Source organism: Nelusetta ayraudi, unplaced genomic scaffold (genome assembly GCF_046127955.1).
Source record: "Nelusetta ayraudi isolate G7.1 ecotype Tasmania unplaced genomic scaffold, CSIRO-AGI_Nayr_v1 ptg000031l, whole genome shotgun sequence".
NCBI lineage: Eukaryota > Metazoa > Chordata > Actinopteri > Tetraodontiformes > Monacanthidae > Nelusetta > Nelusetta ayraudi.
Genome location: NW_027466081.1, coordinates 3,206,422 through 3,218,508, shown reverse-complemented (window position 1 = coordinate 3,218,508; position 12,087 = coordinate 3,206,422). Strand labels below are relative to the sequence as shown.

The following is a 12,087-nucleotide window of genomic DNA, read 5'->3' as shown; positions in this document are numbered from 1 at the left end:
CGGTGTTTTTGATACAGTTTCCAGAATACTTTTTTTTTATTACACCAGAAGATCAAAACCAATTTGAACAACAAGAAGCACAAAAATGTACTTCCCATTTTCATGGTGATTCAAATCATGTTCCCGTACTCTATCGCTCCATCCTTGTTGAACAAATGTTGAATTTTGCTTTATTTGATCCGCCTCAATTAAGTGGAGCCACACTTTAGACTTCTTTGGCATGACACTAATATTAACTCGAATGTAAACAAAAGTCTGTGAGTGTTTTTAGCTCTTTGGTCTAGAATGTGAAAGCCAATCTCCTGCCACTTTAGATTTTGACAAATGATCATCGGCTCGCAGATGCTAAGATTTACAGAAGGATGTTAAATATTTCGATATTCGATAGGATAGGAGCATTTCTGTTGGGGCTACAAAAGTATAGTAAAGTGTGTATGTAAACCAACCTTTTGTGATGACACAAAGGGTGCTGATACCCAACTGACAGGCACCCAGTCAAGTGCTGGCTGCCTCAGCTTTCTGAGGCCACCTCACAACGCAACTGCCTTGTTTTTAGCCCGATGCCAGTTTTGAAACTGGGTTTAAAGAGTAAAACAAATAGCTGAACACACGCTGTGTTCTCAAGATCTGCACAGTTTTTGGGATACTTCTGGAGTCCAGGATGAAAAAGAAAAACTGAGATGAAAATTGGTATAACATTGGAATAGTATGCTCTCACTCTGTGCTCAACACTCCATTGTTGGCCCAAATTGAACAACGACTATTCTATGGCAAGGCCTTGCAACATCCTTGCTGCATCTACTCATTCTTCAGACGAAGGCTGCTTTCAACTAAATCCATCTATATCTGTCCAGAGACCCCGAGTGCCATGTCCCGCTACGTGTCATGTTCTCCCTGGACAGTCAGAAGGGCGCTTTTGTCTCTCAAGAGCCACACTGTAGGCCTTTCATAAGGAGAGCGCTGATCAGATGTATCGCCGAGCTTCGGCGTAACCCGGGAGAACCACGTGTCTGCTCGGCTCTCCTCCCTTGGAGAAGACAATAGCGTTGGTTCATGCATCCTTGGGGCAAAATGCTTGCTTCACAGCGGCTTTACCATCACTGTACACAACGGGGTGGCCTGTCTTCCGACAGCAGAGCGCCGGCGTGGTGCAAGGCTACAACTCACGGTGGATTAAGCGCTGCCTGGTTCCATCCCAGCGACGCAATACCCCAACGCCACGAGTCCCCCGTGGTACCGGCTGTCGGCGCAGCGACGCAAACAACAGAGGCGGCTTCATGGCCAATATGTTGCCGCCTCTTGCCGGCGCTCGGACGCGCAATCGATAGCGTGAGCGAACGCGCCTCATTTATAAGTGTCGAGTCGGGACGGCTCCATTCGGCGTCTTGTGTTTTTTTTTCGTGGCGCCCATGTGACTAATAACCTCCAGATACCCGGCTGCCGCCACGACGAGCGCACAAACACACCCAGCCGAGGACGCACACAAACACACACACACACACACACACACACACACACACACACACACACACACACACACACACACACACACACACACACCGACAAATGGAAAGGGACCGAAAAAGCATCTATACGCCATTTCGCAGCGGCTCATAAAATAACACAGGCGCCGCCGGCCAATTTGCCAGACAGAACGTTTCAATTTGACAAGAAAGACGAGCGAGAGCGCTTCCTGACACACACACACAAACACACACATGCACACACGCGGAGCCGGGGAGCAGTGGCGGACATGCACAAGTCGATAGGCAAACTCGCGAACCCAGACGTAAATGGCACTCAAGTAAGGCAATCTCATGGTGAACAATTTACGACAGTCGAAGGGAAAGCGGAAGATTCGTCCCTATAATTTAAGATTATAGAACGGGCTTAAAAAGACTTCCGGAATATTAGACGACTTAAAGTTGGACTTTTTCATTTGTTATTTCTGAGACGCCTTGACTCCTCTCTGCCTGTTCCACTTCTCCAGGCCGGGTGTTACGGAGCCTCGAGGCTCTCATTTCAAAAGCCCCGTCCTCCTCGGTCCTTTCAGTCTGGAGTCTGAAGCAGATAAAAGGCTGCATGCCAGAGGATCTCTGAACGCGGGCCGGGCCGCGTGGCGATAAGAGATCTGAGACGTACAGCAGTGTCACAGCGCTTAAAGCTTTGTAAGTAATTAAAAGAGTCTTAAAAGACCCCAGATCCCAAAATGCACAGGGAGCCTTTGTAAAGGGGGCCGGATGCGATCAAACCTGCTCACTGTGGTTTCGAGTTGAGCGGCTGAGATCTGTACGGTTTGTAGTCCTAAATGTCTGTCTTTCTGCCAGACATGTGACAAAGCTGTTGGAACTGTCGCGGAGATAAAAAAATAAATAAAAAAATCAAGTTAAGAAAAGTCTTTTAAACTGAAAAACGGCCCATTTTTGACAAGCGCCTTTGTGCAATGCCTGGAATGCGTCGCCTCATCTGTCTCACTCGCTTTGCAAGTCCGAGTCAAGCATCAAGTTTAATGTATCCCAAATGAGTAAGATGGCAACAGTCGTCCAGTGTTTAAATGTTTTCTCCCGGATGAAGCCATCTGGGAAACTTCAATCGTCCCGTAAAAACTCGGCCAAGTTTGGTTCCCGTACAACTGGCCGTGTACTTTGCTGCGAACACAATGTCTCCGGGAGCACAGACAATAACATTGAAGTCATTCTCATGTCGGGCTTTGTGAAGTTTCTCATCTTGGAATGGAAACTTTTCTTTTTTTGTACCATTTCATATCTGGCTGACAACCATCCTATGGCTCGTCAGTTCTTCGAGTTCTTCTCTTGGGTTTTCAACCTAGCAACATCAATGAGGAGCAGCTCTGTGCGGGCGATGCGTTGACAGTGTAACGTCACTGCAAGGCAACATGGAAAATGCACACAAAAGCCAATGTCGCTATAAAATAAAATCCAATAAGAGTTGGCAGTTAAGGGCGCCTCGCTGTAATAATGTCTGTTCTGTCATGCCCATAAAGAAGGCACTGCATTTATTCAGACAGACTAATTAGATTATATAGTTATATAGTCCATGGTTTTACTGCTCAAACACAATGTTGAAGAAAAATGCTCTGACTGAAGAAAACTTTATATTTATCCAAGCACTTAAAATGCAGCGTTTTGAGTAATGTCCCATATTGTTAGCATATACCCAAAGCTAAAAGATTCTGCAGGACACGCGTATCTGTTATTAAAGCGAAAATGGTGTGGAAAGTGGAATTCGGTGTGTGTTTGACTATGCGAGCGCAAACATTCAGACAGCTAGTGAGGCCGTGCACATGGCGCACCCGCTGATGCACCTTTTTATCGCGTTAGCGGAGCGCCGATGGGTGAGAGGGGTTTCGGCTGGCCTACCAAAGATATTTGTGGAATGTCCCTTCTTGGCGAGGGGCTTCAGCTCGTTGTGACCCCAGCCGTACTGTCGGTAGCTGTCCCAGGCGTGCTTCATCATCTGGAAGACAAGAACAGGGAAAGTTAGTCCCGTCGTCGCAGCAGGGTTTTTTTTAAAGGCAGTAAGAAAGTATGCAGCAAAATCACAGAGGAAAAATCTGACTTAAAAAAAAAAAAAAAAAAAAAAATCAAAGGCCGCGTTTGCTCATCGCATCGTTTCACTCGCTTACCCCCAGGTGAGCGTAAAATGCAATTTAGAAACTTCAGACAAGGAAAGGGGTGTAAAATTATCTTATTTTCCTGCGCCTCCTCCAGAGCTCGCCTCGCTTGAAAAAAAAGCTGAAAATGCAATTAATGGATTGATTATTCATCGCCCCGCCACACTTCGCTGCCAAGATAACGTGAAAGGAGACGACACTCGCCTCCAACAACGGGTGAAATGGAGCCAAATAATGGCAGAAAATTGAGGTCATTTGAAAAAAAAACAAAAAAAAAAACACACACACTGCAAAGGATATTTTGTGACACCTGCGTGAAAGCTCGTCGTTTCGCTGCCAGCCGCACTCTGGCAGGTCTGCTAAGTTAATCGAGGAGCAGTGAATAAAAGGGGAGAGAAAAAAAACAACAACAAAAGCTTAACAGTAACAGACGTACCGCTGCACAACAAAAAAATATATAATAAAATAGAAAAAATAAATATATTCCGAAAGTCGTACCGACGCCGCGGCCTTCTGTCGGCGCTATCTGTATACTATAATTTTTTTCCTACCAGAAGGCACAAAATGAGATTCTTGTCTTTGTGTGACCTTTGAAGGAAGGCTGAGAGGAATAGGTGTGTGTGTGTGTGGAGGGGGGTAAAAAAGAGCAGGGGATTGTGAGATGAGCCCTGACATCGAGGCTGTGGCTGAAAGGAGGCGCTGCGGGGGGGGAAAGAGGGGGTGATGACACAGCCAGGGAGCTTTAACTGAAGCCCCGCCGCTCTCGTTCTCTCTCCTCTCCTCCTCCAGAACCTTCGCTTGGCCGACGTTGGGAGGGGTGCAACGTGACAGCTAGATCTCTTTTGTTTACACCGAGGTACCGCCGCGCTCATCAACTCTCATCTCTCTTATGAGATGAGAGTTGCCCACTTCAGCCCGTCTGCACGACAGCAGGCAAGGTTTCGCCCGCCGAAATTAGCCGCTCGACCAAGGGTTTTTTCGAACGCGGGTGGACCCCAAGGCTGGGTGCCGAACCCTCACACGTTTGTAGCCCCGACTGAAATGATCCGAATATCGAGAGAGTCCGACATCCAAGAAAGTGAAGCTCGGCGTCTTGCGAGCCAATAGTAATTTGGAATACTTGTGTCAAGATTTGAAGTTGCTATCGATTGGCTCTCACATAATAGAGTTGTGAACTAAAGATGTAAAGAATGAAAATTAGCGTCATGCCAAAGAAGTCTCAGGGTGGCTCCACTTTATGAAGGTGGAGCAAAGTCAAGCAAAATGCAGCATATGTGGCAAGGAAGTCAAGGCAGAGGACTGGAATACAACAAACTAGATTTGGAGAGGAAAAAAAAATTCAGATTAGTATCACCAGTAAAATGGAATAATACGTATTGTATTGTTCACTTGTTCTGCTGTATCTGAATTACTGTGTAGAAGTATGGGGTAATACTCACAAAAAACAATATAAAATCATTGGTCATACTACAAAAAAGAGCCACACGGATGGTAAATAATGTAGGGTGCCGTGAGCACATCTTGTAACAAAAAAAAGCGTAGTTTTGGAACCAGTATTGAAATCAAGGTACCGTCCAAAAGAAGTTGCAATGATACGCAGCTCTAGTCCACCCACAAACAATCGGCTTCGAGCTACTTTCCACATGGCCTGTGTAAAAAAAAAAAAAGAGCTTATAGTGGATGGAAGAGGGAGAGCAGCAAAGAAAATAAGTGTGGCCAGGATTAGTTTGTTTTTTTTCTACTTTCTCTTTGGTTCCCAGTCAGAATGATGCTGTGTGATTCATTTCCGAGCGCTAATGGGTTGCAGGTGAATGGAATCGGCAGCCGAGATGGAAAAATGGAAAAACTCGGCCTTACAATCCTGTGTATGACAAAAATCCGCTTGTCGACCTGGGTTTGGCTGCCGTGTTGTCTGACCTGTTATGATGCGGGTCAGTGTTCCTTCCCCCACTGCGCTCCAAAGTCACTGGACTTTTTTTGGCCGGCGACACACAGTGTTAAAAATGACATGTTTCCGCTTTTGTTAGGGCTTCACAGCTGTTATTTATACTTCATCCTTTTCTGTCTTTAGAGGGGATGGCTGGAGTCACATGACTGGGCCTACTGTTGTCTCATGAAAAGGCCATTTTGACACAGGAAATAGGTCTGGAAAGACACAGAGTCCCGCAACGACTGCGTGCAGGAATAAAAAGCGCGCACCCTGGGTAATTCGTTTACATATTTGAGAGGATGGATCATGGCCACGGCAATTAGTTGCTTTGCAAACAACAAAAGCTCCTTGGTCTGTTTGAGGGTAAATACCCAGATCTTCCGGGCAGCCGGCCAAGCTGCTAAAGAAAGGGGAGCAGGAGTTTCTCTTTTCATTATTGGTCCTGTGGCTCTCGGTGACACACTTCAAGCACACATGAGGATTATAACACACACACACACACACACACACACACACACACACACACACACACACACACACACACACACACACACACACACACACACACAGCCAGAGTGCATGGGCAGCACAGCGCAACGTGCAATAATATTAGGATGCTTGATCTCATTTTGATGTGTGTCAGGGATGGGCGGAGTCGAGCGTGGAGCTCACAACGTGTTGACTAACTGCTTATTTAAGAGACCTTGGAAAACTGACAGGGCACAATAGGGGCAATGCGGGATTTTCATCATTGTCGGATATAAGGTGGTGAAAAAACTGGTGTGTGAAGCTCTGGCGGTGTTGTATATTGAACCCTTTCTCTCCTTTTGTTTACAAAGTTAGACCTTCATAGTGGTATATGTGAATCTCCGCCTCCTCTCCTTCACCCATCAAAACAGCTAGCCCAACCACCATTACGACAAGTGAGATGCAACCGCCCGCTAACGGCGTGGCAATGCACCGCAACTTCAGAAAAACACAAGCGCAGGCAGTCAATGCACTCCAATGAATGCCGAATGCTAGCAATGACTACGGCCGAGTCGCATTTTCTTACCGGGACTGTTTCAGAGGACCATTATTGGGGACGGACCAAGTGGTTTTATTTTCACAAGGCTTTGGATGAATAAAATTAAACAAAAAGTAGGCAGCCGTGTCCAATATGGCGGCCCATTCATTTCAATGAAGTTGCCCACTCAGCGCATATGCTGAAAAAGCATTTGCTAACTTTAGCATTGCACGGCCGATAGAGCAGTCCCATCACCAGGACGCATCGGCCAATCAGAACGAGCCAAGACACTACAAACCATGTTTCAGGCCACAGTTGTCCTGTCAGCTGTTTTACAGGTGATTCATTTTGTATTGTGAAAAATGGAAAAATGCATTTTGGCTGCAGTACCTAAAGTGGCCACTGGGTGAAAAAAAAAAAAAAAAAGAATCAGCGAGTCGTCACTTTGCCAGTCTGGTATCCAGTTCTTAGAGTACATCCATTGTAGGCAGCCACAGAGCAGCTCCGCCAGTGATAGCAGTCCCCTAGGAAACGCAACATGGTGACATGGTTCTGGTAGCAGAAGGCGACCTTCCGGTTTTAAGGTCAAATCCATCATAATTTTAGCCAACGTGAGCGTGTCCAGCTTGTTCAGATGAACACGCACTTGCAGCATTTTATATTTTAAATCATCACGCAACATTTTCCAGAAGGCTGTGTCTGGTGTCACATTGTGCCACAAACAGATTTTCATGACAGCATTCGGCACAAAATCGGCACATTTTAGCGTTAGCACGCACACGGGGCTTTATTTGCCACAGCGCAACCACACAGGGAAAGAAAAGAGGGCAGGCTACGCAATGCAACCATGGAGTTGCAGTAATATTTGTCAAAATGGACAGCTTCAAAAGTAAACCTCACAGTGTTTTTGTTCATTTCATAAGATCATTTAATTTCCTGAAGGAAAACACAACAACCTCAGCAGACTGGCCGGCCATCATTAGCTCTGGTTTCAACCCTAAAACGCTGGGAGATCCCTCGCTTCAGCTAAGCCAGGCAAAGGACTATTTGAATTTAATAATGCATGTCCCCTTCCAAATCGTGACAGACGTCGCCGGGCTGCGTTCCTTATGTTCACTTCATGTCCCACTGACTCCTCCGTCACACTCAAGACGTTTCCCCTCAGTGTGGCGCGGCTGTGGTTGGGGCCCCGCTGTCAGTTAGGGCCCACAGTGAGTTACGAGATCTGGGACCGGGGTGTATGACGGCAGCCGGCAGCTTGCGCCGGAGGATAGAGAGGGCCTGTTGGAGCGCGACAATGCTCCAAAGTAATACAGACAGGCAAACACAGTCTGTTGCTTAGCATGATTCATCAACTCTTCTGCCGCGGCTGCCTCGTAAGGCCAGGAGTCTCTGCGGTGCTTCCCTTAAATGTGGAAGCCCTCCTCCCTTTGAGTGTGTTCGTATTGAATCAGGTGCAGTAGAAACATATAACACCTTGACTTTCAAATATAATGGATTTCAATGATTTGGGCTTCTTTGCAGTATTGGACCGAATGGATACTAAAAACACAATGCATGTTAGCAATCTCAGCAGAACAGTTACAGAATACAGGATTCTATTGGTGAAGCGGAATGGAAAGCCACTGTTTTTGTAATTGGGTCTCACTTAATTTTTTTTTTTATAAAAAGCCAATTTTGATGCTGGTCCAAGAACTTTATTGACCACATATGTTTTAAAAACCAATTTCAACAACTAAAATACATTGCAATTTCAGCACAAAGCGTTTATATTCCATTTTACTGTTAAATCAGGATTTCCTACAAATCAAGTCTGTCAAGTGCCACTACATCCTTGGCACAAATGGAGCATTTTTGATCCACTTTAATGAAGTGGAGACACACTTTACACTTCTTTGGCAAGAGGCTATTTTTTATTCCAACCTAGACAAAGGTTTGCGAGTGTCTTTAGGTCACGACTCTATAATGTGAGAGCCAATCGCCTACGACTTTAGATCTTGACACACGTCTGACTGTTGATTCACAGACGCTACTTTTCTTGGATCTCAGAAGTTGGCACTGAAAGATGAAGATTTTCGATATTCAATGGACCACAGCATTTCGATCAGGGCTACAAAAATGGAGCGAAGTTCGATACTCAGCCCAACTCACACCCTCAAAATTAGTTTGACATTGGTTTTATGAAAAATAAATCCTTTCATTCTTCACAATAGACATGAAAACATTGTGGAATATGCGTCGTCTATCCTCCTGGTCTCTAAATTTGCTAACTTTAATTACACTTTTTAGCTTGCTAAACCATTTAATCACCGAAAGATGCTTCAATTTTCAATATCTGATAGGATTGGAGCAATCCAACCCCTAACTGACATATATATGAAGTTATGCCAGCTAATATGAAGGCCAGGCATTTTCATTCTTCACCAACCATGGCCCCTCCCACCCCGAGTCCACCAAGATTAGGAAAACTGCCGGCTGTAGCCGCAATTTATCTCCTCTCAAACTCATCTGCATATTTCCATGTGGCCCCATCTATGCCACCTAAGTAGATGTATTAATAATGCCACATTTTATGCTTGAGTTTGCACTGGACAAACTGGCAGCACCCATGGGTGGCCGTGTGTTATTAAGGTCAGAGCCACGGAGATTAAAAAGTGCTCTTCCCCTCCGCTTTCCCCTCCACTTTCCCCACCGAGTGATGAGCGGCGGTGAAAAGTGAGAGTGTCGGTTTTGATGAGAAAGGCTGCAGCACCTCTTATATGGTGAACTGAGTTGCCAAGTCTAATAACCAAAAAAAAATGTACAAAAAAGAAAAAAAAAAAATCAACCCCATTTCATTAGTTGTGAACTTTCGGTCCAAAGTGTCGCTGGATTTCAACTTTGGTACAAAGGTGCAATAATCGCAAAATGTGAAGAAATCCTTCCATTTATTATTACCATTGCAGGGTTTTGCACATCTTTGGCGCTCCTAATTAACACTGACCTTGCCTGGGCCTGAAAAATGTCACTCGACTTCCACCCCCCCACCCCCCCACCCCCCCCCCCCCCCCCGCCCGAAGACGCAGGGTTTTGACAGCAGACGAGATGGCGCGGGGCGCGAGGAGACGACCTTAACGATGGCGGTCCCTTGGCAAGACCGCCGCTCGTCTCTCCTCCCCTCCAGTCATCTCTCTCCCCCCCCCCCAAAAAAAAAAAACACCAGCGGCCGCGGTTAACGCGCGCTCACTCCGGATGTGCCGCATAATTGCCGTGTACACACAGCAGAGACGGCCGCGGGGTGTTGAAATATTCATGGGTGCCCTTCCAGCCGGCACTTTTTGAACCATTACTCTGCTAACCCGGCACGCCAGATGGAACGCCTCCTGAATGTGGTGGATTTATCGCAGGTATCCCATCTGGTAAAGAAAAGGGAAGGCGGAACTTGAAAGGTGACCGACCGAGCCTTCTGTTTATCACCTTGGAGCAGAATAATAACGGAACTGCTGCCTTTGATTTCACCGGCTCGAGGCTTGCGATCTGGGCGGCGAGCGACGCTAGGCTAAGAACTCCGGCGGGGAGGACTCGCCAAAGTCAGCGAGGAGGAAGATGGGGAAAAAAAAACATTTAGACCACAGAGAAAAATCCTTATCCAGTGCCGTTATTGTTTTTGTTCAATGTTGAGAATGCAGTCAGTTTCTGTACTGCTCCTGCAGCAACGTCTATTGTGGAAAACCACTGTTGAAAGCTCATCTTCCTGGTCAGGCTGAGGTGTCGTTCCTCACTTGCATCACCACTCCACTTCCGTTTTCACCCTTCCGTTGTCTTGGTTGCAGAAGCTGACTGGTTATGGAATTTAATAAAACAGCAAGCACTGCCCCCCGAAAAACACCAAATGGACGTTGCCAGGATGGGAGAGCAATTTCCCCGAGTCGAATCCTGAGCAATCCAGTTGCTGTGCAAGGTTATTTTGATACGGACGGAGATACACGCAACTTGATTAATCCCGCCAAGGGCAGTTGGTTTCAGCAGCTAATGGACTGATAGTAACATGTGTGACCACAGTGTATAAAATAAAAGCAGATAAGCTAGCACAAGAAGTGGAATAAGATGCAAAGGAATGCAGTGAAAAAGTGTTAGATTATACTGGCCTGATAATAACAAAGCACCCAAAAACAGCATTCCGACACGTCTTCTTTAAGGAGCTGGAGAGCTGAGTCAGTGAGCAGCGTGCAGCTCGGAGTGACCTCCAGATTCACTCTGACGGATTTAAAACGTGCGTGCCACCATCGCTCTCATCGCCTTCCAAATCACTCTTTATGTGGGCCTCCCATCGGGCTGCGCGCAGGGCCTTTTTAGACGATGCGGCGGGGCGGCCAACGTGCGACATCTCAATTGCTTTTCGGCTGTAAATATACTAAAGGCTTTTACGCGGGAGGGCGGCAGAAGAATTCCCCGCGAAACCGCAACGGTTAAAGAGTCTGGATGGGCTGTTTTTTTTTTTTTTTTTTCATCCACCTTCAGAGCCGAGAGATCAAAACGTTGCGGGGCTTCTCATCCGGTGAGCCCCCAAGGAGCTGACATACATAGGCGGTTTACGACATCATCAGTGGTACGTCGGCGCGATTGTTTTTGAGCCATATAGCGTCTCCGTGGGGAAAAAAGCCTCGTGGATTCAAGTGAAGGCGATGATGAAATCATTCTGATGGGTTGCAACCAGGGATGCATCGATACCAGTTTTTTTTACAAAACAAGTAGAGTAGGAGTACTTTGCGTTTCAGTACTCACCGATACCAATACCGACTACTTGGTAAGGCCATTACATATTGTAGAATTGCTTTGATTTTTTTTCCCCCCCGCAGATGTTCTGTTATTTGAACAACATTCCTCAGCATGTTTTTATGGAGAACATGGGTGACTGTCACAAGTAAAAACACAAATTTAGAGAAATTGTTATATGCAACTTCTATCAGTGTCGTGCATCTTAGGAGCCATTTTACAAGTATGAAAAGAGTACTAACCCCCGGTATCGCTGCCGATACCTAATACCGATATCGGTACCGATACCCAATACCGGTATCGGTATCTGTGCATCGCTAGTTGCAAAAGTCCAGAAATTCATATATAGTTGAATATACATTACATCTTTCATCCGGACAGCCGAATATTTTCTTTTTTTTATTTTGACGACACTTTACTTTTTGCTAAGAAACCACTGACATAACTTGTAAATGACGTAAAAGTGTATCGGTCATACCCTTGTTAGCAGTCGCTGCACCAGAGGACATGCAGCGAGTCGGTTATTGTGGCGCAATGAGCAGAATTCCAACATCCAGTGGTGGAACGATGCACACGCCCGCTTTAACTGATGCCGACGATGATGAGACGAACTAGATAAACACACTAAAACCCGCGGCGCAGCACGAGGACCGCTGTTTCGCACGTGTGCCACCAAATAAGCAACCCCGCTTTGAACTGCACGGCGGCTAATGGCGGCTGCTCGGGAATACATTTAGCGGCTGGGAACGCCGCGTATGTATG

At 46.2% G+C, this 12,087-nt stretch overlaps 1 protein-coding gene across 2 annotated transcripts in view; it reads right to left on the bottom strand.

Annotated features, from left to right (window-relative positions):
* The window catches only part of man1a2 (mannosidase, alpha, class 1A, member 2), a 97,524-nt gene that overhangs the window by 58,383 nt on the left and 27,054 nt on the right, over positions 1-12,087 (bottom strand). For both annotated transcript variants that reach the window (XM_076030873.1, XM_076030875.1), the window contains exon 4: positions 3,381-3,477. In XM_076030873.1, the coding sequence (XP_075886988.1) occupies positions 3,381-3,477 (97 nt within the window). The remainder of the gene's footprint in view (positions 1-3,380; positions 3,478-12,087) is intronic.